Source organism: Eptatretus burgeri, chromosome 1 (assembly GCF_056783735.1).
Source record: "Eptatretus burgeri isolate ZD-2024b chromosome 1, Ebu_testis_v1, whole genome shotgun sequence".
NCBI classification, from domain to species: domain Eukaryota; kingdom Metazoa; phylum Chordata; class Myxini; order Myxiniformes; family Myxinidae; genus Eptatretus; species Eptatretus burgeri.
In genome coordinates this window covers 94,934,999-94,962,314 of record NC_140961.1, presented here as the reverse complement: position 1 = coordinate 94,962,314, position 27,316 = coordinate 94,934,999, and the positions used below count along the sequence as shown (strand labels likewise).

General features: G+C 42.8%; 2 protein-coding genes across 2 annotated transcripts in view; both read right to left on the bottom strand.

Moving 5' to 3' along the window:
* Positions 1-11,515: 11,515 nt before the first annotated feature.
* Positions 11,516-27,316, bottom strand: part of THOC5 (THO complex subunit 5) — an 83,815-nt gene continuing 68,014 nt past the window's right edge. The window contains exons 12-19 of the mRNA XM_085892006.1: positions 27,057-27,158; positions 21,994-22,087; positions 21,034-21,142; positions 20,766-20,869; positions 19,620-19,707; positions 19,384-19,499; positions 19,055-19,239; positions 11,516-12,398 (exon numbers count right to left, since the gene is read on the bottom strand). Coding sequence (XP_085748132.1) covers positions 12,335-12,398; positions 19,055-19,239; positions 19,384-19,499; positions 19,620-19,707; positions 20,766-20,869; positions 21,034-21,142; positions 21,994-22,087; positions 27,057-27,158 — 862 coding nt within the window. The 3' untranslated portion in view covers positions 11,516-12,334. The remainder of the gene's footprint in view (positions 12,399-19,054; positions 19,240-19,383; positions 19,500-19,619; positions 19,708-20,765; positions 20,870-21,033; positions 21,143-21,993; positions 22,088-27,056; positions 27,159-27,316) is intronic.
* Positions 22,107-27,043, bottom strand: LOC147034987 (uncharacterized). The gene is given in 2 exon segments (XM_085891994.1): positions 22,107-23,979; positions 23,981-27,043. Coding segments are annotated over 2 exon segments (2,820 nt in total). The 5' UTR covers positions 25,787-27,043; the 3' UTR covers positions 22,107-22,965.

Here is a 27,316-nt window from a genome sequence, read left to right as displayed (position 1 = left end):
GACGGCCATCACTATTTCACGCGTTCAGCTTCCTAACCTTATTTTGCACCTTCCAGATGGGATTTTTGAATGATCTTAAGTTTCAAAATAATCTACACTTTCAGGTTTTTTTTTTTAATTAGCAGCTTTTCAATAGCATTTGTCCTTTATTTTCATAAATCCAAGCTTGTCACCCCCACCACTGCATGAAATAACGAATTTTATAACCCTATTTCTCAGTTTCCAGATGGAATTTTGAGATGATTCCAAATTATTTACATATCTGTAGAAAGTAAATTAAATTATTGGAAGTTTGATTTCTGAAATCATTCAGTTGTATAGAATGAATATGGCAGCCAAGCTATGCCATAAGAAACACACAACACCTGTACATTTTGGACCTTTGTCGGCTTCGGTCATGTCTGGCAAAGGACTTGTTCAGAACCCCTGGTGAAGGACTTGCTCAGGATCGATCGTGACTACAAGTGCCTGATTGAGCTGGTTACTAAATGTGAAAGTGACACGTAGCTTTCAACGATCTGAAATCGCTCAGCTTTCGCAGTGACCCATGTGGGATGGCGTCTTACTTGGAGTAGAAGAAGGACATAAAGCGGATCATGGATCTGGCACGCGATGACATTCCACCAAGTTTGTACACAAAGTTGTGAAAGTGTCAAGTAACTTTGATGAGCGTTGAACGCTCTTTTTCCGATGTTAAAAAAACCGACGAGTGAAGAACCGTAACTTATCATCCGAAAACGTTGAAAAATATATTTCTGTGTTTTACAATCACAGCAATGAACTGAAAATTTGAGCGATTTGATTTAATGCTGACTTAAAAAAAAACCTTGTAAAATGTCATATCATTGCTGAATTTATTAAAATGTTGTATCATCGCCTACTTGCTGGCTTTGAGAATGTAACACATAAATGACGAACTGAAAATTTGTCCTGCAGTAGCCTCTGGGCATGGATTTTAAGTTACTTTTTAGCATACTTTTGGTAAGAAATAAATGCAACTTTTCACGTTTTTTAGCGCAATAAAAAATTGCTCCACTGATAAGCAATTGTATTTCCATGACAGGTATTATAAATTGCAGTCACAAAAGTAAAACAGTCCTGATGACCCCAGCAAATGTCAAAAACGCAGACCAATCCAGCACAAGAATATACAAGGAAATTTAGTGCAAAAGGAGACAATTCAGCCCTTAAAACAATCACCCATCCACACACGAGGTACCGTCGTGGCCAAAAATATTGGCACCCTTCACTTTTTTCAAATAACTCACAATTTTCTCTAAAACCAAGTTGAAATTGACAAAAGTATTTGATCTCCACAATTCTTTATTTCACTGTATACATTAAAGAACCTTTGTTTTTGATTCAGAACTTAATATATCCTTTTAAATCAGCAAATAAAAATAAATGGCATTGGCAAAATTATTCGCACCCTCGACTTAATATTTGGTATCACAGCTTTTGGACAAAATAACTGCAGTGAAGCACTTCCTACAACCATAAATGAGCTTCCTGCACCTCTCCACTGGCAGGATGACCCACTCTTCTTGTTCAAACTGCTCCAGTTCTCCCAGATGTAAAGGGTGCCTTCTCCCAACTGCTGTTTTCAGATCTCCCCACAGGTGTTCAATGGGATTTAGATCTGGACTCATTGCTGGCCACTTCAGAACAGTCCAGCGTTTTGTTCTGAACCATTCCTGGGTGCTTCTTGAAGTGTGTTTGGGGTCGCTGCCTTGATGCAAGGCCCATGACCTTCGACAGAGACCCATCTTTCTGACACTGGATTGAACATTGTGTTCCAAAATGCCTTTTTATTCTCCTGATTTCATGATGCCATGTGGACACTCAAGGTACCCAGTGTCAGAGACAGCACAGCAACCACAAAACATCACTGAACCTCCTCCATGTTTGACTGTACTCAGGCTTTCTTATGTCTCTCTCTCTCAGCAGTGGGGTCCTCCTACCAAAGAACCACCTTTCATCGAGTTGGCAATGGATGATGCGAGTTGAAACTGTCGTACCTTGCATCTGAAGGTCAGCTTGAATCTGTTTGGCAGTTGATCGAGGTGCTTTCTCCACATTTTGAACAATCCTTCTATCAAGTTTTCTCTTGCGGCCATGTCCAAGGAGTTTGGCTAAAGTGCCATGGGCCTTAATCTTCCTGATAACATTGTGTATGGTGGATACAGGAACATCAAGGTCTCTGGAGATGGACTTGTAGCCTTGAGGTTGTCCATGTTTGGGTACAATCTTGTGTCTAACCTCCGCAGACAATTCTCTGGCATTCTTTCTTTTCTCCATACTGAATGCGGTACACACACTGACACAAAACAGCAGAATGACTCATTTTCTCTTTTCAAACTGGTTGAATGAGTGATTTTCATATTGCAGAGACCTGTAACTCACCACAGGTGATAGTGCTGTGGCCATTCCCCATAAGGGCCAAAAAAGCAGGGTAACCCCTCCCCAAGGTAGAACAAACCACAACCATATTTTTTTGGTTTATTGGGATGTCTGAAGTAGGAAATGGATGGTTGTGAAAAAATATATTGGGGATAGCATGTATTTTGGTCATGATTTGTGTTAGTAGTCTCCAATAATTTGGCGAATGTTGCGAAATCACGAAAATGACTGTTAAACCTGCAATTTTCAACCGATTTGCACAAATAAGGTGTCATTTTGTAGGAAATCTGAAAGGGCAGTACATAATTAGGTTGTGACAGTATTGTTTTGCCTAAAAAAATATAAGAGTGTGTATGTGTCAAATCCAATTCCGAGGAACATGTTTTTAGTCCCTGTTATTTTACCAGTCCTTCTTTGTCTTTGTAGGGCAGAGAAACTTTCATCATTGAATACAGTACAAGAAATGCATAATGGATGGTGAACCTCCTGATAATAAACCTCGTTTGAACACTAAACAATGTATATTGTGCTTCAAATCCCTTTCAAAAGGAGGTGCTGTTGTCAAGAATCCAACCCAAGATGGCCTTAGGACTATCATGAATGTATGTAAGAAACGCAAAGATGATGTCTATGAATTATTTTCACCCTTAGAAGACCAAATTCTCTCCAGCGAGATTCATGTGAGCTTCCACAAACTTTACCGCACAAAATATACAAGTTCCTCAAACAATTACATGTATGATGATGCCGCAGGTCCATCTACAAGTAGTCCCTCATTGCAGCAAAGCAGTAGATCACATTCCTCCAATTCCAATATCTGTACTCAATGTTTGGTTTGTGGCAAAGGAGACAAGAAATCAGAAAAATTGACTCCAATTACAACTGGAATTGGTAAATCCACCAGACAGAGTTCTGGAAGCAGCCACCAAACAAAATGATGAAGAGATTCATACTCGAATGCTTACACATTCAGACCTCTTTGCCTTTGATGCAAAGTATCATTGAGGTTGTTATGGACATTATATCAGTGATCGCAACATTGAAGCAGCATGTTTGAAGGCAGCCACATCTGACAAAGAACAGACTTGTCATGAGAAAGCATTCCACGTTGTTCAGAATGAGCTTGAGATATCAGTGCTATCCCAAAAATTGACTGTGACAAGCCTCTCTCTCCTGAAAGAAAAGTATGTCCAAGCATTGGTTGACATAGGGGTGACTGATGCATAACAATATTCGTCCTGGAAGTTAAAGACAAAGCTAAAAAATTATTATGGAAACAGACTAATCTTAGTGCAACGCAGTGGACAATCAGACTTGGTCTGTTCAGGCAACATGACAATTGGTAATGCATTCCAACAAGCATCACACATGGAAACTGATGAAGACATTGAGTTTTCTGATTTACATTCAGCAAAAGATCAGCCTGATGAACATCAGATATTGCATATGGCAGCAGCAATCCTGAGAAGCCATATAAGTAATATAACTGATAGTGTCAACTACATATCTAGTTTTGATCTGGAGCTCGAGGAGTGTGGAAAATTTGTGCCAGATTGTCCGTATGATTTTTCTCTCATGGTGTGTGAGCAAACAATAATTTGACTCTGTATCTTGCTTTGCCAATGGTGACTCACTCAAACTTGGGAGCTGAAGATCATTGCTATTTGCCAAAATATCATTGCTCAGAGGCACCAGTATCTAAGTCTGTTTCATTCTGGAATCCAGAAACACGAAAGAAGATGGTGACCTTTGCAGACATGAAGAAGTCCATTACAATAGATAAGGACACCAAGAAGTTGATGATTGATTCAGAAGTGTTATTTAGGTTTCTGGCTGTGTCAAAACAGCGAAATGTGAACATGGAAACAGTCTTACAGCATGAGCTTGCAGTCATCCCACCTGCCTTGTTCTATGATGATGGCAAAATGAGGAAGTGTGTTAAAGCAGATCTCGCCAGTAAACTGGAGTCAACAACAGAGGAAATCCTTGAGCTTCCACCATTTCATGGTCAAGGGATTTACATATATGATAGGATGGTGCTTCTCCAAGGGATACATGAAACACAGTTCAACACTTTCAGGGATATTGCACAGCTTATCTTACGCAAAATTGTTGCCCTGCTCAATAATTCATGGAGCATCAAGTCTGTAGTCCTTGTGTTTGATCGTTATGATGTTCCCCATTCTGTCAAATATCAAGAAAGACAATGCAGAGGTGGCACTTCAGCAGTTGTAAGTCATGTAATTGCTCCAGACAGAGTTGTGCCGCATTACAGGAATTTCCGAAAGAATTCTGCGAACAAGACAAACCTTGCAGCATTCACATCACAGTCATTACTCAATGACCCACCTGGACTGATCAATGGCCAGAGTATAACTCTTGCAGGTGGATTTCTAGAAGCTGAGAGAGATGTAACCATTGACTCAAATGACTCAAAAAATAAATCTTCCCCAGCTCTTCAGCACACAAGAAGAAGCAGACACTCAGATGCTTCTTCATGCCATTGACCAAGCATCATCTCATGAAAGGCTGATAGTGAAGTCAGATGATACAGATGTCCTCGTCTTGCTGGTTTACTATCTAAATGAAGGCAAACTGCCAAAGTTAACATTCATGCATTCTGGACACACTGGACAAAAAAAAATAGGGAAAGATTTATACCGGTTCATAGTATATGTCAAAATGTAGGAGAAAATGTAGCACATGCCTTACCATCTGCACACGCCCTTACTGGGTGTGATAATACCAGTAGTCTCCACAAGATTGGCAAGAAAACAGCCTTCAGTAAGCTAGTTCAATATGCAGAGGATCTTCCTGCTCTGAGCACCCTGGGCACAACTCCTGATTTGACAGAAAACCTGCAGGATGCTCGTCGGTACACATTAGCATTGTATGGAAACAAAAATAAATCCAATCGCAACTTATGTACAACCTTAGATGAGTTACGGTATGAATTTGCTTGCAAGAGTGACAAACCTGCATCAGCATTTCCTCCAACTGAGGATGCTTTCCTTCAACATGTGTTGCGAGCCAAGTACCAGTTAACTATATGGATACAATGTGAAGTTTCGAAACCACAACAGTTGAGCCCAATTGGTAATGGCTGGAGATGGGATGAGGACACATCTTCCATGCAACCTGTTTACTATGTGAAAGAGGCTGCACCCATTGAAGTCCGAGACCTAACTCACATGTACTGTATGGATGCTGAATGAAAGACTTCACAGAAGTGCCACTGTTTGGCATTAGGATTGCCTTGCACTGACTTCTGTTCATGTCTTGGTTTGGAATGTGACAACAAATGTGAAGCCCCTGTTGCTGCAGATGAGAGTGACTTGGACAGTGATGATTTTGATTAAATCTCTTTGTGAATTTCATATTGAGGACCATTTTATGCAGAATGTTTTGTTAAATATATTTGCTACTTTCAGTGTTAAAGCAAAAATAGTAGTATACAACAAAATGTAAGATAGCATTTCGGAATAAAATTCGTTTGTAAAATCACATTTTTTCAGTTTTGAAAACTTAATGATTCAGATTTAGCGACTGAGATGATCTGAAAGCAACATACTCTTGATGCTGTACAAAATGACATTTTAATTATGAAAATTGGTTGATAATTGAAGATTTGTCATTTTTATGATTTTTATGATTTTCCGAAACAAAAAAAAAATTCTGGCACTATAATTACAAATTCCACCAAAATACATGCTATCCCCAATATATATATTTTCACAACCATCCATTTCCAACTTCAGACATCCTAATAAACCAAAAAAATATGGTTGTGCTTTGTTCTACCCTGGGGAGGGGTTACGCTTTTTTTCCAGCCATGCCACAACACTGAGTTCAATCCTAAAGTAAAGGAGAATCACCTGCTTGAAATCTCATTATTTCTAACAACCTCGAAAAGGTGCCAATAATATTGTCCAGGCCATTTTAAGATTTGTGTCGAAAAAGCTACGATTTCGTAACTTTTGTTGTTTTGTTCCACTGCAAACCAAACAAGTACATATGTGGATTCCAAAAGATTTTTTTAATTTTAACAATTTTCTGGAAGAAACGGTGCATCATTTGAAAAAAGTGCAAGGGTGCCAATATTTTTGGCCACGACGGTACCTACAAGTCCTGCTCAGATCCTTCTACCCCTCCAGCTCCAATGGATCTCCATATACTGAACTATATAAATCCAGTTTAAACCTATGTACTTTCTCTGCTGCCACTACCTTTCTAAGTACATTGACTCAGCAAGAACAGTTTTTTTTGTACAATGCAGAGGCTTGTGGCTGGATCCACCGTCTCACATCTTGCCCAGATTGACATTGTGGAAACCAAGGCCTTCAATATTATTGGAATCTTCCACGATGAAGCTGAGTCTATGGGACAATCACTTACTCATCACAAACAGGTCGGTTGTCTTTGTCTTCTTCCACCTCATTTCTGGTCTTGCAACCTCTGTCCTCTCAGTGCTTTGTTCATTCCCCCAGGTATCTGCAGGACACACGTGGTCCAGCAGCAATTCCCTCCTCGTGAAATTTCCGAAATCCAGAACCACTGCTCACCTCCATTCATTTATTCCTCTTTTTCCCCATCTGTGGAACAAACTTCCACACTCTCTTCAATCTCATTCTTCCCTCCAGATCTTCAAGACAACTGGTCACCACCATTTCAAATCATGCCCCATCCAAAACCATGATCTTTTCAACATCATTTAACCACCCCCATCCCTTCCAAAAAAATTGCTTCTGCATCTTGTCCAACCCTTGCGTTCTCCCTATCCTTCATCGTTATGTATATCCCTTGTCTGTCCATCTATTTTCTCCCTCAGCCCTGCTGTTGACATTTCCACCTTCTCCTGTTGTTCCTTTTTAGCTCACCTGGATTCGAGTCAGGCGAGTTTATGCGATCGAACAGTGTCTAGAGGTGAGTCAATCCGTAAACACTTCAGTCATTATCGCTTGAATCAAACACACGATTTTGATGAAACTTGACCACAACATTTCTCACCCGTAATGAACCAAAGTGCACTGACTGCATCAAAATCTGCACTTCTTATGAGGGTCGACCGGGGGGGGGGGGGCAGGGGGTTAAATCTCCCCAAAAAGGTATTTACTCTTCTCCAAAAATACACACTATTTTAATGAAACTTGACCACAACCTTCATCACCAGTGATGTACCAAAGTGTATCAACCACATCAAAATCTGCACTCACTAAGGGGGTTTACGGGGGGGGGGGGGGGTTGACTCCCCAAAATAGGTATTTGTCATCTCCTCCGAAACTAGACACACGATTTCGATATGAAACTTTACTACAACATTCATCACCCATGATGTACCAAGGTTTATTGACCGCATCAAAATCTGCACTCATAAAGGGGGTCTGTGGGGGGTTTGAGTGACTTGCTCCTGATACAGGTGAGCATCAGGACAGGTGGTCCTATGTATTATGTTGTGTCCTAATCCATTCTATGCACTCATGTAGAATGTTTTAATGATAATTATGACATCATAGGTCATGTGGTGTGGCAGCCATGTTGGAAAAACTTTGGACCTCTGCATCTCTGAAACCACATCAAGGAAAAAAACTTGAAACTTGACATATAGCAAGTACACATGGGAATGTGTGATTTTTTTTATGACATCATAGGTGCCTTTGTGATAACTTCATAATTTTATATGTAGAACGCTACATCCGATCAGGATGAAATTTTTTGAGGGTCCTCGAGGGATAAAATAATGCCTGGTGTTAGCTTAATGGTTAGGGTGGTGGGCTTTGGATCTGAGGGTCCTGAGTTCAAATCCCACTCAGCTGTCGAATTAATACCAGGTGGGGTTAACTCGGCCTGTCATCCTTCCGAGGTCGGCAAAATGAGTGCCAGCTTGCTGGTACCCTGTGCTGGAGCGGCGACCCGTCCAGGATTGTGCCCAATAGCCAAGGAGACTGCTTAAGCAGCACCAACACTCTGCACCGAGTATGGTCCCAATATCCTCCTCCTTCTCGGGATAAAATGGTCCACAAAAATTTTTGATGACGTCATTGGTCATGTGATTCAGCAGCTTTTTTTTGTTTTACCTTCAAAAATCTTCTCTGAAACGGCTGAACCGGTCATCGCTGGCAGCAGTTATAAAGTGGCAGTTCTAATTATGTCTCTTATTAATTACGGAACACAAAAGTACACAAACGCCACACAAAACAAGCACCACGCAAAACAAGTCCTGGCAAGGGTCTGCAATCTCCGATTGCTCTTTTTCTTTTTCATCTCATGTTTGTAATGTTCTTCACATCCACCAATATCAATATCTGCTCTTCCGAGCCTTTTAGCTCTCGCCATTAGGAAAAATATTTAGACCTGAAACATAGGACCACCTGTCCTGATGCTCACCTGGGACCATTAAGCCACTCAAGGACCATCAAGCCACTGAAACATAGGACCATCAAAGCCACTCAACCCTCCCCCCCCCCCCGTCCGCAGACCTCCTCAGACCCTTCATTTTTGATGCCGTGAATAAGCTTGGGTACATCACGAGTGATGGAGGTTGTGGTCAAGTTTCATTGAAATTGTGAGCAATTTCAGAGAAGAGAGCAAATACCTATTTTGGGGGTCAAAAAAACTCCCCCATAGACACCCTCAGTAAGCGCAGATTTTAATGGCGTCTACAAAGTTTCATACATCAATGATGAAAAATATTGTGGTCAAGTTTCATCAAAATTGTGCGTCGTTTCTGAGAAGACTGCAAATACCTTTTTTTGGGGGGGGGGGGTTCAACCCACCTCATCCTGTAAACCCCCTAATGAGCGCAGATTTTGATACGGTCAATACACTTTGGTACAATGCGCATGATGAAGGTTGTGGTCAACTTTCATCGGAATTGTGTGTGTAGTTTCGGATAAGAAAGCAAATACCTATTTTCTGGGGTCAAAACCATCCCACCCCGTAGACCTCCTGAGTGCAGTCCTGACGTCCACCTCCTTAACCCAGATCTTTACACCTTCCTCTCCACCTCATCTGCACATCTGCACTAACGCACCTCAGACACCTTCAGCTTTCTTCCTTCTTCCCTTCATAAGCGACTGGGTCACGTTGGTCCATCAACCACACAGGGTAACAGAGGTCACCAACACCTTGCACTTTCTCTCTTTCTTTGCTCTCCAATTTCCTTGGGTGTGTGTCTGATGGTGCCAGTCATGTTAGTGTAAATAAGATTGTAGAATTTCCTTGTATTCTTTGCACTTTGTCTTTTATAAATATTTGCATTTCACTGGTTGTAATAAATGATTTGTATTATAAATGTACCCAGCTCGTCCTGTCTTTTCTTCCAACGAGTACGTGCCCATAAAGAAAAAAAAATAATAATAATAAATAAATATTCAAACCGCGAGCAACAAACAACAACCACACAGGCCGTTTCTTTGCTCAACCGTGCCCGTACGTGTGTGGCCCGGAAGTTCGCATATTATTCGCAGTTATGATTATTCGCAACTTAGTTTTAATACCCAATTATTCAATTCGCGCCAACGTATTTTACCTTTTCGCAATGTCGTGGCAAGGAAAAACAAAAAGAGAAGAGAAGAGAGAGAAAAATATTTTACTTCCTGGTTCGGAGCATACCGGCACTCTGATTTTACCGAAATTTATGCACCGTCTAATATGAAAACGATCATAACTTGGGGCATTGTGTTTATAAATGCGCATAAGAAATCGAGAAATTATTAGAATACACGGTCATCATTATCCGGAAGCCCATACATTGTAACCCGTAATGGGGAACGCGGCTGAGCTTCCCTTCCCCATCGGCCACGCCCACACAATAACGTGTCTTGTCATTGGTTTGGTAAATAAATGGCTATAACTTGGGAAGCACTTGTCCGATTAATATCAAACGTTGAAAAGGCACATCCTCAGGTCCCCAGCAATATAGCTGGCAAGTTTCAATTAGATTGGACCAGTGGTTGTTGAGAAACAGCACACACACACACACACACACACACACACACACACACACACACACACACACACACACACACACACACACACACACACACACACACACACACACACACACACACACACACACACACAGCTGGAATTATAGATCGATGGTCCAGCGTAGTCTGCACAAAGGTTAGCCAGAAGTTCTGCCCCACTAATTTTCTCTTTTAAGCCAGTGCGTACTCGCAGCTCCACTTGGCTGTACCTGATCCGGTGAGTAATTAGAGTACGCATCGAGGGCACGAGACCCCCCCCATTGGTGCAGCCATCCACATGTAAGGTATCACGTGAGGTAGTGAAACTGCAACCCTTTGGGATTGGCAGTGCCAACTGGCGTTCATGGTTGCTTAGCAACACGTGAGCACAAAAATATTTGTGCATGGTGGCCTCAGGACCGGGTGCTCAGGAGGAACCAGAGCGCTTCCCTTTGTAGTCAAACTCGAACCCCGGATTCGTAACAATATTAATCATGTTAAAAATGAGCAATAAAAAATACCCCCGAGCAGGAGTGCCGGTCATCTCTGCCAGAGGTCGAAAGTAACTCTGTGCCAGACTGGAATAGGGGCAGTTCATAAAGTACGTACGCTCTACTTCCGGGTTTCAAAACCACCCACCCCCCTCTGTATGCAGGCTAGTGACCACCCACCCACCCCCATATGCGTCTCATATCACATCACAATACTTGAAGATTACAACGAACTGTAGATTTATCTCAAATGCATCAGTAATTATTAACTACGGTAACACAGTAATATGGAACAATTATTGACGTCCACGGATTCAACATCACGTCAAAAATGTTCCTGTGAACGGGGATATTTTTTCCTCCTCGCGATGACGACAGGCTCACCTTCATCTTCTGAAACGCTTTCATGTAGTCCGACACCACTTTCATGAAGTATGTACGCAGCCGTCATACCACCCCTGTACGCAGCTCGTACGCGGACTTTAAACCACCCACCCCCCTCTGTATGCAGCCGTCATACCACCCACCCACCCCTGAACGCAACTCGTACGCGGGCTTTAAACCACCCACCCACCTCATACATCGCTAATCGCTTGCAAAGCCATCAGTTCCTTATGAACCGATGTTTGTAAGTCATGACGATGCAGTCCCTAGCGGTGTAATTTACCTTTTTCTTTTAATATCACAGCACGTCATTTATGAAAATAAAAGTACAAATTGACATTCAAGACAATGTTAATGTCATAAATGAAAGTAAGTATGCATATAAACTTGTGTTCCATTGTTTTAGTTAAATCTGACAAAAGCTTCAAATGTAATATTTGTCTTGGAGAGTTCCAGTTCTTATGTTAATACTTTTTTTTTTGTATGTACTTTATGAACGGCCCATACGGGGAATCAGAGCGAAGTTTAAAGGGCTATAAAATCGGAACGAGAGCAAATTTCAAAAAAATGGCTCGTGTTGTTCTCGATAATAGTCCGTAGTATCTGAATCACTAATAACATTTGATCTCTCTTGATAAATGAGGGAGGATACGATTTGAAATCGACGATTTTCGCAACTTTGACAGCCTCGTGACGTTGACCTCGACCTTGGACGACCTTGAAAGCTATATTGTTGTGCATGTCGCATCGACCTCTATCCATTCCACTAGTGGTTATTTGTCTCCACTCGGTTTGATTGTGGACGGACGGACGGACGTACGTACGGACGGACGGACGGACAGACGTACGGACAGACTTCGAGACTGTTATTATTCGGTCATCTCTACTGAGATGATAGAGATGACCTAAAAAACACAGGCAAAGGTTATGAGTAAAGTAGCATTATAAAATTATTAAAAGGACTTGATAGATTTTTATTACCAGGCTTTCAAATTCCTACTCCCTTCTTCCAAATAAAGTTCCCAGGAAGCCGCAGCATACTACGTGTCCATGGAGTTAGTAATAATGTCAGCAACTCATACATCCAGGCCGTCAGCGATGAGAGAAGACGCCATGTTGAGTATCATAGTGAAAAGGTTTCACCCTGCTGGGCCCTCTGTGGTGTGAAGACAGGGGTGGGATGGGGGAGGAGGAGGTAAGGTCCAAGTAGAGTTACTATGGTCATAATGCCAGGACTGCATTTTACAGAGTGATCTAAGGCTCATGTAAGAGATCATATAGAATAAGGGCTTTAAGAGACACTGGTGTAACTTAAACATTAATTACATGGACATTAGTATACGATGGACAAATTATCATCCATATAATAAAATCCAATGTCTGTCCGTCAGTTTTGGATCTCCTCCCAAACCACTGACCATGCAAAATTGAAAATGGTTATCATATTACTTGCCAAGGACCAAAGCAAATGCAAGGAAGAGTCACGCCATAAACATTTTCAAAAACAAAAACGAGAACAAAGGCGATGGCATGCCATCACAAATTACCATGCTTCCCCACTAAAACAAAGTTGAACGATGGCTAAGGATACCACCAGGAATGAGCTAATCACAAATTTTGAGTCAATTTTTTTTTCCGTTTAACTCATGTGATCCTACGCACCCCCTAGGGCCTGAAATGGGGGTCAAATCCAAAAAAATAGTTGCATATTTCACATGTCCCCCAATGTTGATTACATTTACAAACATTGAAAAATTTTAAAATCCATTTTAAAAACATTGAAAAATGTTCTGCCCAACAGTTTAGGAGGAGATAGCATGACGGACAGACAGACGGAACCAAATAAAAATATCCCCCAAGTTTTTTTTTTCCAAATAGGATGGGAATAAAAGCATTTGATATTGATGAATGCCCAGACAAATCAATCCGAGGCAATTTATAGAGTATGCAATATGTAGACGTCCGCCAAGATTGCGAATATAAGGCATGTGGGATGTCAGGGAGCGTCTGCTCCCCAGGGTTTAACCATAGTCGTATGTATTAAACAGGTTCACAAAGGAGATGGATGTAGAAGACGTCATTTGGCCCATCAATCCTGTGCTACATCAACACCAGATAAATTCAATCTCACATTTTATGAACTAATATTCAATGGTAAGGGTGTCGGTAGAGAGAGGAAGGTGGCGGAGGGAGGTAGAGGAGTGAAGATGAGAACGGTGAGGCAGGCATCACGAGGGTGTTTCACACAAATTATAATCTATCATATTAAAATTTGCCCATTGTATACATATATATAGTTGCGGTTCTGCGAAACCGCATGCCTCGAAGTCTAAGGCAATGTCACCCAACATACAGTGTTCCCCAGGCAGTTATTTCATAAGTATTCGTGTAGTTAGTCCACCCCTCATGCCCAGTGGGTTAATGGGACGAAGTGCATTGCGTGGGTCTCATAGTTTGGTCATATAAATTTCTCTGATCCCTACGTTAACCCTGTACTTTTAGCCATACTACAGAACAAGCATGTAAGCACACATGCCATTCAATAATAAATTGTTTATAAGAACACTACAATGCCTCCCACAGCTCAGATCATCCACATCCCCACTGCACATTACACAACCCGAACACGGGAATCAAACGCCATTATTTCATTCAAATCTGCGTGCCAATTCCCAACTAGCACCTCACCTTACTTCGCACCTTGCTCACCAAATGCCTCTCGCACACGGGGAAAATATTATTGTACCTCTGCAACACTACAATTCTCCACTCTATATTTTGAGGAGCACCGCGCGGCGTCAGATTTTCCTCGGTGCCCGCGATACTCGACCATGCAACAGACGCTAATAGCTTCGCCATGTCTCACCAGGGATGTCCCGGATGAGCGTCCGAAATTGAGACAGCCCTCATCCAGTCGCCAGACCATGGCAAGACTGGGGGAAACGAGGAGGAGGAGTCGCGAGAAGGGGGATCCGGGAGTTTGGTTCGGGTCCTGGATGTGCATTTTGGCTCATGAGGGAGCCTGTGGGTGGCGGGGAAAGTTCGCTGCCATCCGACATTCAGACTTTACTCGGTGCAGGTTCAGGGCCGGGGTGCCGGCTCAGGGAGCATGCCCCATGTTAAGTCAGGAGGTCCGAGCCATGCCGAAGCCGGTAGGCATCTCAGCCGGTTTCCAGTTCCAGAGCCTGGCAGGGCATGGCTAGGACCGCTGTGGCCCAATGGAGGAGCAGGATTTGGGCCACAGCATGTCGCCTTCCTGTCATCGCCCCACCCTTGCCCGGGGCTAATAAAAGATGTAGTACGGAGCTGTTAGAATCTCTTCTCTCTCTGCCTCACTCTTCTTCAGAACATTATTGGTGTGCGATTGCCGTCCAGAGCGCAGTTCTTCGTAGAGAGCTTCTTCTTTGAGGACCTGATCCGAGGCGACTGCCGTCCTTCGAGACTCCCTGCCGTGCTGTCGACGTCCCGCCTCTCTCTTCTCTCTCTCTCTTCTCTCTCTCTCTCTTTCCTCTCTCTCTCTCTCTCTCTCTCTCTCTCTCTCTCTCTCTCTCTCTCTCTCTCTCTCTCTCTCTCTCTCTCTCTCTCTCTCTCTCTCTCTCTCTCTCTCTCTCTCTCTCTCTCTCTCTCTCTCTCTCTCTCTCTCTCTCTCTCTCTCTCTCTCTCTCTCTCTCTCTCTCTCTCTCTCTCTCTCTCTCTCTCTCTCCCTCCCTCCCTCCCTCCCTCCCTCCCTCCCTCTCTCTCTCTCTCTCTCTCTCTCTCTCTCTCTCTCTCTCTCTCTCTCTCTCTCTCTATCCCATCTTCTGTGGATGCCCATAGAAGAACGTAACTGATCCGCAATCCCATTTTTGTCTGGCACGACACTGCACTCCCCGCCCCCCACATTGCACGACACCACACCTCCCACATCTTAGACACAACCAGTATTCCTCCCACCTACCTCTCCCTTAACGTACTGGGTTGCGTTGTTCTGCCGACCGTGCCAGATATTGAGAGGTGGTTTACCCTCACCTGCTTTCTTTCTCTCTGGGCTATCTAATCTTCCGTGTGTGTGTGTGTGTGTGTGTGTGTGTGTGTGTGTGTGTGTGTGTGTGTGTGTGTGCGTGCGTGCGCGTGTGTGTGCGTGTGTGATGGCACCTGTCCAAGCATAAATTAAGATTGTAGAACAGGATAGTTCTGCTCTGTGTCTGCTTTTGTAAGTTGTCTCTTGCTGCACCCCACAAAATTCCTTGCTATCCCCTGCTGTGCATAAAATAAAACCCCATTCAATGTGCCACATACTTTTCCTCACTTGACTGTAAATAAATGCTTTGTATAGAAATGTTCCCAGCTCGTTTTCGTGTATTCATCCATTTGTCCAGCATGGCCAGCACCCCAGTTTAGCCGGGACGTTATCAGGGTTCCAACTTATTTTGAGATGTCTTTTTTTAAGGACTTTTAAGGGCTAAAATAACCCCTTTTTAAGGACCACATCCTTGAAATTCCAGGGGTAAATTGAGGTGAGTCACCTAGAAATTAACAAAGATAGTAAGTTTACAAAAAAATCTATTTTAATAATGAACATACAGAACACAGCAGGAGCTTATTCAGTCGACAAGGCACAACGCGCCACACAGCCAATTGGCAAATTCACTTCACAGTTACTGTAGAATCAGCCAGGAGCAGTCACAAGTTTCCAGATGGCAGCACTCTCAATGTTAATGTGTTGTTATGTTAAAATGTTATTGTAGGTGCTGCCAACTGCAAAGTTGCAGCAGCTCCTGACTGCTTCTACACTACAGAACAGTACATTTTGTTAGCTACATGTCATTGTAATATCCAATTAGGACATAGCAGGCAAGGATTTAGCCTTCTCCTCAATTTCTCTTTCTGGAACTTTGCCAAGCAAAAACGGGGGGAACTCAGAGTGCCTGAGAGCATTTGATTTTACCAGAAGACTGTGGCTAGTTTTGCCACCTTTTGCCTCAGCCTCGTCTGCATATTTTTTCTGACAATGTGGTCAGACCTTCTATGTCAGTTTCCAACACCTTTCTCTTTTTCAAACCATCCACTTCATCTTCAACCATTTTTCGTTTTCTTTGAATGGCTTCTTGCCCTTTCTTTCTTTTCTCTTCTTCAAGATATTGATGGTATTTATGTCGAGAACTGGAGGCTGAGGATAGCAGTTCCTTTGTGATTTCAACTTTGAGCATTCCACCTACCAGTACAAAATAATCAATGATCTGCCTCAGTGCCACAAGCATGCCTTCACCCAGGTTGTCCTTCTCTATCTGTCTGTTGAGGGAAAAACCCCTCTCAACAGACGCCTGACCATGGGAAACTAGCAACACTTTACGAACTACTAACCCCCCACAACTTCTCAAACTTCTTGTTTTTACCCACACATTCATAGAGTAACACATCTACCGTCATCTTCAACTTTGAAGTCCTTGAACCGAGACTTCAGTTCACACCCTGCTACATCCTGCAGTAATTATGTGTAACTCGCAACCAACATATCTACATTATCACCATCAACTCTGTTCAGTCACCAAATTTTCCAACAGGCATTTGAATTTGGATTCGAGTGTTCTTGATCAGTCACCATCAACCTGGGATCCAGAGAAGCCATATTTCTGGCTAAACTATACTTAAGAGGAGACCTTTCAAAGATTTTGTTGACACATTTCACCACAAATAGCCTACATTCTTCTTTGAACTGAAACACCAGGCATTCACTGATGGCCTTGGTTCTCAGGAGGGACTTCAGTTCACTTTCAGCCTTGAAACCAACTTCAATCTTTTTGTTTTCTACCCTTTCCTTTTCAAGATCCAGCTTAAACAAGTCATATGCAGTAGAAGCATTTTGAAATGCAACTGGCTTAACACACCTCTCTAACAAATTTCTGACAAGTCTCTCAATATCATGAACAAGAAAGGGACCCATTGGCTTGTCTGTTTGGTACAAGGCTAAAAATGGTTCAACTGCACTGGCTACTGACCTGAAAAAAGACAGTTTTGCGACAGATAGCTTATCATTCATTGCACCATGCAGAGTTTTGTTTGAGTTGCTGGTTGGTTTCGGCTTCTTCTTGCTTTCACATGCCTCAACAAATAACTTCAGGTTAGGCCACAATAGAATAACTCTGCTGCAGACAGGAACATTCTCATTTTTTCTCATTATCCATTTTAATGGATAAAAAAAAATTGGTGGGGGCGGAGAAGTAGGGAGACAAACCCACCTGTGCTTACAAAATTTCAATGGGAAGTCTTTACACCCACTTACATCAGTAAAATCATCGCGCCTGGCAGAGGTATCTTTATGATCGTCCATGACGTCCATAAACGACGATCGTCCATGACAGCTCTCGCTATTGGCTCCGTCAAGGCACGTGACAAAATATCGCAAGTTGTTTTTTTTTTCTTCTTCTGGTGAAGACAAAACCTCTAGGACGTGGCTCTTGGACACATTTGTCCTTGTTTAGAATACAAGTGCGAGGAAAATGAAACACCCTTCAGCAAATAACAGGAAAATCTGATTTTTATTGACTTTTGAACATTTTCCTGAAATTCAAGGACATTTAAGTACTTAAATTGTACAACTCAGAAATGTTGGACTTTTATTGGTTTTAAGGACCCGTACGAACTGTGGTTATTCCCCAACGATCTGCTTCCGAGCCGGTACGTGCTTGGCAGTTCCACTCGGCTGCATCTGATCTGGTAAAGTGATCCAGTTTGAGCAAGTGCGGTCCGAGGGCGTGTTCCCCGATAATGAGATCACGTGACTTTTAGGTAAACGGTCTTAATTAGACGGAGGACCCCAAGTCATATGGTCGAGTTCTTGGCGTTCGCAGTTGATTAACGACCCGCCGCGTCACCAAGTTATTCGTGTGTGACGGCCTGCGATTCCGGAGAGTCCGGTGGGAGCCCGAGGTAGTTCACCTCTCGTAGTCTTCGCCCCCAACAATATATATACACGCACAAACACACAAACACACAAACACACAAACACACAAACACACAAACACACAAACACACAAACACACAAACACACAAACACACACACACACACACACACACACACACACACACACACACACACACACACACACACACACACACACACACACACACACACACACACACACACACTGAGAAAGTCAAATAGGCCAACCCACTGTGTTAATGGTAAAGTCCCAATTCCATATGCTCCATTACAAAGCTACCCTGTCCCTTCAATTTAAACCCTTTTACAAGATGCGAAACTATTAGCATTACACAAGACTAGATGATTACATGAATGAACAAAGGCATTCTGTCTGGTTAATATATATCTTCTTCTTCTTCTTCTTCTTCCAGCTGCTCCCGTTAGGGGTCGCCACAGCGGATCATCCGTATGATCCGCATATTGATTTGGCACATGTTTTACGCCGGATGCCCTTCCTGACGCAACCCTGGTCGCCTCTTACGACACAGGGATATGGTACACCTATTTTAACCGGGGTATACACCGGCCCAGTACACTGGTACTCATTTCACCGACCTCGGAAGGATGACAGGCTGAGTCAACCCCCGAGTGTATTAATTCAGTGGCCCAATGGGGCTTGAACTCAGGACCTTTTGGATCTCAAGCCGCTGCCCTAACCACTGCGCCAACACCAGGCTATATATATATATATATATATATATATATATATATATATATATATATATATATATATATATATATATATATATATATATATATATATATATATATATATATATATATATATATATATATATATATATATATATAAAAAATGGTGTCTCGAAGGAGGATTGCACATGACGTACCGTGTAACCCTCAGAAACATCTTGTCTCTGGGAAATGCTGTGCAACCTTTGTGAGATGGTCCAAAATCTGATGTCTCAAGGTAGACGTCCAGGCAGGCAGCCAAATGAGCAAGTTGAAGGGACAAAACTTCATATCCTGGACATCCAAGATCTGGCCAGAAAACGTTTACCTCCTTCTCCATGGCCTGCAAGTCCAAGGATTGGGTCAATTCATTCAAGAAATGCATAAACAGTATAGATGTCTGAGAGATCAGGTTATTCCAATAAGAAAGTGGTTCAGGATCAGCATACAAGCTTATTATGGAAAAAATGGAGAATGCAGTACTGACCAGGATATTGATATCATTCTGTGCTGTGTGCTCTCCATTCCAAATGAGGTGCAGAGAGAGGATAGGAGGTGGTTTGGGATAATTGCAATCCAACCACACTGCAATATGCATTCGGGCTGGAGAGAAAAGGAAAATAAAGAGAAGAGTGTTTAAAAAAAAAAGACTGGAAACAAAAAAAGACTGGTAAAGAGAGATAGCACTAATATAGGGTGCTGAAAGAGTTAAAGAACACACACCTGGTCCTCTCTCAAGGCACCCATGGAAATACAGGGATGTGGGCGGGGAGGGACAAAGCTCCCAGTGGTGGCGAGTGTAGGACAAAGCCTGGGAAAAAAACATAAAACAGCAGTGGGAGGAAGATGTGGGTGATGGTGAGAGCAAGATAGGAGAATACCATGGTACAACACAAGAGGAAGGCATTTGGCCCAGCATGCCTGCACTACATCAAAACCTCATTAAACAATTTAGTGGTTTATTAAATCCTATGGATGGGGGAGGAGGAAAAGAGGAGAGGGGAGGAGAACAGTGGGTGGGCACGGAGACTCACCGGGGTAATATATATTGGGGGATTTTTATGGATTAAAAAAAAAATTGGTGGGGGCGGAGAAGTAGGGGGACAAAGACGGTCGTAGGTTGAGGAATGAACAAACACGAACAGCAGATTCACCTTTTGACAAGACCCAAGCACAGACATCACAATTCGTTTGAAATCTCCCATCCATACTTTATCAACCTCCCAGTCTGCCAATGTAGATATACCCCTCTATCCCCAAAGTTTCTAAGTACCAATATAATTCAAGTTTAAACCCATCGAGTGGTTCTGCTGCCAGTGTTTCTCAGGAGACTGTTCCATCCATTTATTACTCCGAGTGAAAGATTCCTGCATTGCTCCTTATCCTGTCACTGCCCATTCTGCTTTTAAAAAACCCAACAAAAAACCCCGCTGTGGATTTGTTTTGTTGATACCCTTCGTTATCTCAAACATTTCTATCAGATCCCCTCCCTTTCAAACATAAAAATCGTTTCCTTCAGTTGCTCCTCAGCTTGGTCAAGCTAGGTCAGGATTCAATCGAGTCGATCTTCATTGAACCCTCCCTATGGCAGCTATGTACTTCCTCAGATGTGGTAACCAAAACTGCACACAATATTCTCGGTGAGGCCTCACTAAGTTCGTGTAAAAGTTAAAGTCAAATGAGAAGGAAGAAATTTCAATGATGAAATCACAATTAAAGTAAGAAGCTGAAGGAAACAAAGGAAGGAAGAAGTGGGTAGCGAGAAGTTGGAAAGAAGGATAACAGAGGATTTGGAAGTGGAAGTGGGGGGAGATCGCATGAGGATGAAGAAAATGACGATGAGCAATGAAGCTTGATAACATACTGTACCTCATACTCAGCATGAGAGATAGACACCCAGCGGGACAAATGTGATAGCAGCTTGGATGGAACAAGTGGGGGAGTGGACAGAGGAACAGCAATAGAGCCCCGCTCTGGGAGAACATGAACAGATGAGAGTTGCATTGTAAGAGAAACAAATTACTTGTACAGACAAAAATCGCATCACTATAAAGTGTTAAAAACAAATGAGTCACAAGTTTATTGGTATATGGTTTAGATGATACTCAATTGACCAAGACCAAGTAATCCATTCTACCAAAAGCTGAGAATTGCTTCTGCAATGCAACCCTGGCTGAGAGTCGTCGTCTGATTCTGTGTACTGTGTTTCGCATGGAGCTTGAGCTGAGATCCTGGTCCGTCACAGCCTGCAAACACAAAGAAAAAACGAGAAGAGCACTCAGTGGAGCGCATACCTCCACCACGCAATGCTTGATCCATGAGAACATATCGGGCCCATTGCATTTTTGAAATATCATGCTATACAGTGGTGAAAGGGGGTGAAAACATAACCTCCCCTATCTATCCCTCAATGGTGAAGAATCACTTAAAAAAATTAAATAATTATCGTATCCAGATCTGGATTTGGATCTTCACCAAAATCGAATAAATTCGTCCTTGTCACACACCCAACAGGCCCACCAAGTTTCATCCAAATCCGTCCACAACTTTATGAGATATCGTGCTATATATTAGTTTAGCCCTATCTCTCAATGGTGAAAAATCACTGAAAAAAATTCTCAAATCCGGATACGAATTCAGATCTTCACCCAAATTGAATTGATTGTTCTTCGTCAAACACCCAAAATGTCCACCAAATTTAATCCAAATCCGTCCACAACTTTGAGACATCATGCTATATATATAGTTTTTAGCCCTATCTCCCAATGGTGCAGAATCACTGAAACAAATTCTAGTAGTCGGATCTGGATCCGGATCTTCACCAAAATCTCATCAGTCAGTCCTTGTCACACACCGAACCTGCCCACAAAATTTCATCCTGATCTGTCCACAACTTCTTGAGATAGCGTGCACACAAAGACACAAACAAACAAACGGACAGACAGAAAGGGGTGAAAACATAACCTCCTTCAACTTTGCTAACAGAGGTAAAAAAAAAAGTTAGAAAAACACGGAATAAGAGTGGAACCTGGAGTGGGGGAAGGTGTAATGGAGGTAGTTTGACAAAGTGCAATTTTACTGACCCAGTTTGGCATACCTGGCATTGTGGTGGGAATTTTATGCCACCGAGCCACTGAGCCCAAAGGTAAGGGCGGCCAACATCGTCAATGTAATCCGCCAAGGAGGTCAAACTGCAGGACACGGGTTCAATTAAAAAAAAAAATTTTTTAGGTTTACAATGTGATAATATGCCACATTAATATCCAATGTATAAATGAACTGAAGCCTCTGCCTAACATTTCATCATCAGAGTAGTTGTAGTATATAGCTCAGGAGTTATAGGTTTAGACCCAGAAAAAATTTATAACAAGCTGAAACTTTCAGGAAATGTTCAGAAAAAATGTCAGGAATAACATACTAAAAGTCCCCAAGAATCTCCCTTGGGGCTTTTGAGAAATTCAAGATGGCGTCCAAGATGGCCGCCGGCTTGAGATTTTCTCATATTTCAGGCTTAAAACATCATAAAAATGCAAATAATGAGTCTAAATATATGTTTTTTGGGGCAGGGAATTCAATTTCAACAATATCTTGAAGATTTAATGAAATCCTTCTGCAGTTAGACATAGGTCTAAAACCTATTACTCTGGGGCTATGAACAATTTTCACCATATCTGTGGTTATACGATAGAAACCTTAAAAAATAGAGTAAAATAAGAATATTCATGTATTGTATTAAATACATTAAGAAAAAACAATAAACAAAACAATTACAAATGTTAAAACTTGTGAAACATATTTACAACATGACATGTTCATCCTTAGTCATCATCCTCATCATCAGTTTCCGGAGAAACAGGAGTTGATTCTTCAGTTTCTCCCTCAGCATCCAGCAAGGATGGCATTGGTGCTGCATTGTTGCAGGTTTGACCCCAGTGCACTTTGTACACAGGGCAGAGCAGTGCACCTCCATCTTCCTGCAGCCACATGACACTCCACAGCCATCTGCTCTGCAGCCACAAGAGATCATGTTGAGCAGTGTCTGGACTCTGGAGCAATGGGACGGTCAGTGTCAACTGGAGTCAGGATGATGTCCTCCAGTTTCCATCCCCATGCTGTTGGCTGCAAGGGCCTCCCCATCAATTCCTGAATAGTGAGATATGTTCTGAAGGAATGTTGCTTGGCTGCAGCACTTGTTGGATGAACGAAGATCTTTGTGTTGTTCAGAGGTAGCAGTGTGCACACCAGTGAACTTCTCCAAAGCATCGCACAAAGGAACACAGTGAAGCAGTGCATGCACCCATTTGGTTAAGGTGCTGTCCGTTATCCCTCTACCATGTGTCATCCCTCCACTGGTTTTCAGCATCCTCATCAGGAACTGCTCGATTGTCTGGTCGGAGAAGTTGCCAGACCAGAAGTCATTGGCTCGGCGAATGGTGAAATACCCCTTTGCAGAGAACAACGTGTACTCCTCAGGTGGCATGACTTGTGCAATGGAGTTCATCTGCTGCAAGTACAGTCTGCCAGACTTGGCATACGGTAGATGACCTGCTGCATGGAAATGCGGGATCATCTCCTGCACACAGTGAAGATGAAGCTTCCAGTTGCCAGTCCTCTCAGCTCCGATGAAGTTGAGCATGAGCAACACCTGGTGGATGTACTGCACCCATAACTTCCCCGTTCTGCTCTGTGTGGCAGCTTGATCTCGGTGGTGAGTGAGAAACTGTTGAGACACTTGCAGACTTTCATCTTCATCTATCTCAGCAGCATCTTCATCTTGGTCCACTGTGTCCTGGTACAGACTGACCAGATGTTCCTTGTTAGTCTGGCTCTCCCAGTCTGACTTGTCTAGCAGTACATAGATGAGGGCCAGCAAGGTCAGAATGTGGACACGCACTGCTCGAGAGAAGGCATGACCTGTGAGCATATGCACCACTGAACCTTTGGCATACACTCGTTCCCACAGGTTTTCCAACCCGCTCCCTGTCATGATCTTCCCAATGCTGCCTAGGTAGGACATCAGCAGGTGGAAGCCACCAAGTCGCACAACCACTTTGTCCAAGTCACACCACCACTTTGTCCAAGTCTCTGGAGGCAGCAACAATTTCAGAAGCCTTTTCATACAGAGGCTGATCAAATGTTACTGGGCAGATCTCGAGGTTGTGCTTGTCACTTTGTGTCTGTGCAAAGCACAGTGCAGTGTAGATAGTGCTGGGGTTGCTTGGTTCCAGATTGATGAATGGGAGAGTCTCAATTCTGGAGGTTTGGAACTCATCACTTTTCAGAACAGTTTTCATGAAGCCACTCCAAGGCAGACACGGTGTCAAGTTCAACATGTACCCAAGCATCCAAATGGAATCAAGAGCTGATGCTTGCAGTCTGTGAGTGTCGGAGATCTGCAGAGGCTCTACTGTAACTGACTGCAAAGCAGGAACTGCAGGTTTGCTGTATGTCTTGATGGGTATGTGCCCAAAAGTGCCAACTGCTTCAGCTGGGGGTAGTTGCATTGTGCGCTTGACAGGAGACTTTTCTACTGTTCTGGGTGGGGTTACACAAGCTATGCCACCCATGGCATGGAAAGTGCTGTGCCCAGTTAGTGTAGCAACATTGAAATCTGCATTATCAAATACACACTGGGTGAAACCATTGAGGCCATAGGAGGGCTCACCAGCGGATATGAGGCTGTTTTCAAATCGCTGGACCTCCTTGTAGTCATCTGCAAAACTGATGCTACTGAGGATGTCTATCAGCTCGCGAGAGGTATACTTGCGATGTATGTACACTGCTATGGCAAGTAGCACTGGTGAAATGAAAGACCTTGGTCTGCAGGCAGAAATGACAGAATGGGCAATGGCAGTGCATTGCCGACTCAATACAGCAGCATTTTTGCCCTTTGGGTCCAACAGCTTGTGCAAGAAGAGCTTCAGAGACTCAGGAATCATAGAGGAACCATTTTCAGTTTCTTCCAAGGTTGGATATTCACCGAGATCATGCACTGACAAACTAATCTCATCACGAATAATTGAAGCTGCCATTTCAATTATTCTTTCATTTTCACAAGCTTTGTCAGCTGCTTGATCTGCCACCCACCTCTCACGAAGTATCCGCTGAACAGATTCACAGACACTGACTATGCTGGATTTTCCAGGGAGGCTTGTTATAATGACATCATCTTTGTATCGCTCTTTCAGTTTCTGTTTGAAGTACTTGAGAGAATAGCCTTCCTCACCATTCAAGAATGTGTCCATGTGCTCCATGAGGTCAGAAACTGCATATTGACATTCGTCATTGTCATCTATATATGAACATAGCTCATTGAAAGCTGAAATCCTTTGAACATCAACTGGCTTACCAGCACGTTTAAACTTTTGTGGGTTAGAAAGAAATTCCTGGGCACTGGCACGATGGTATTTTTCCTCTGCGGAAACCAAATCAATGTTTGCTTCTATCCCTTTGGTAACCGCCTCGCCCCACTCATCACCCCTCTCTGTTGCCCTTTTCAACACATTGTTCTTGAACTCTATTGTCTCTACATTGCTTGTTAACTTTCTGCGTTTGGTTTCAAGTCTGTTGCTAGTAATCAGTACTTCAGAGCAGAAAGGGCAGTGTGTCGTGATGTCAAACAAAGGAGTTCTGGACCGCAGGGTGGGTTGTTCAAATTCCTCATCTGCCGCTGATTTCTCAGACTTTCTCGTCTCAGATCTGATGGATGATTCCCGGGTGTAGGCTTTTCTACAGGCAATGTGAAGTGTCAGTGACTCCTGTATCTGTAGAAGTTCAGGAAGACCATCCTGTCTCTCAAGGCTTGCAGCTACGAGAGTTGTCCTTCCTTTGGGTCCAACTTGCACAAAATCCTTGATGCACAAGTCCTTACAAATGATGCACAACTCCATCTCCTGCTCTGAAAAGAAAACATTGTATTGTGCATGTCAGCCATATTAAATATGTCAGCCCGTGGGCATGACTACACCACAGTAATAAGTTAATTTTATCTTAAAAATAGCCATAGTAATTGATTCTTTGTAACTTAAAATCTGTTTTAACCCATTATTTTTAATTTTATGATGATTTCAGCTTGAAATATGAGAAAATCTCAAGCCGGCGGCCATCTTGGACGCCATTTTGAATTTCTCAAAAGCCCCAAGGGGCATCCTTGGGGACTTTTAGTATGTTATTCCTGACAGTTTTCTGAACATATCCTGAAAGTTTCAGCTTGTTATATATTTGTTCTGGGTTTGACTCAAATTTGACTTACTACTCCTGGACTAATATGTTAAATCTATCATGTGCCTGGGGGTTGGTTTTGCATCGCTCCCGATTCTGCATACTTTTAATTTGAGTGATTTAATTTAATGTAATGGTTTGAATGATCGCGACCAAATTTAACACCCATAATGGGTGACAATGGGGAATAAAATAGGGAGGAGGTAACGTTTGGGGTAGAGTGTGGTGAAGGGGAAGGCAGGTTCTCTATAACCAAGATCTGGTATTCATGTCAGCCTTGTAAGGCCACAGTGGTACCAAACATGGCTTGTATAATGAAGGTCCCATGGAGGATTTATGTTGAAAATATGAAGTTATTAGCTTTTGTGGATTTTTTTGATTGAGGCGGGTTTGGAAGGGATAGTGGAGACCCTGTGGGGGGGTTTAGTGATGATAAAATGGAGTTATTAGCTTCGCTATATTCTGAGATTTAAGGGAGGGATTTGGAATAGGGTGAAAGGTCATCTATTTAACTGCTTCAATTGATCATGACCAAACTTTCAAGGAGAGTGTAAGCCCCATGGGTGAGTAGAATAGTGTGTGTGTGTGGGGGTGGGGGGAGGGTTTGGGCAGGAGGTAAGGGTTAGTGGTGTTTGTTGGCTTGAGAACAGTGGGGGGCAGAGCACACGGAACCTCCCCCCCCCACCTAGTGCTTGGAACTTGTTAATTTAACAAAAATAAGAGAAGGCAAGACAGATGAACCTGTGTTCTGTATAATAAGGCAAACTCAGATCACTATACCAACCAAATAAATCTTTGATGCAAATACAGCAATTAATGGCAGGTAAAACAAGAAAGAGATGGCAGACAGAGAAAGGGAGTTCTTGAGGAGAGTGGAGTATGGCAGAGTGATTGGGAAGAGAAACGAGATACACAAACTTGTCAGAAAGATATACAAACCCCAGCTTGTTGAATTGGTAGCGATTGGCAGGATTGGGACTCTCATCTCCACTATCTTCAGGATATAGTGAACAAAGTAGAGCACTGGGAGTCATGAGATCACTTTGTGGGAATAAGAAGAGGAGATGGAGGGAGGAGGTGATGGAGGGAGGCTATGGTTACAGATTGGAAAGGCAAAATGCAGAAATAGAAATGGCAACAAAGAGAGAACAAGATGAAGGCGGCTCTTTTTCAGCCACGACGACATCAATTTGAAATAC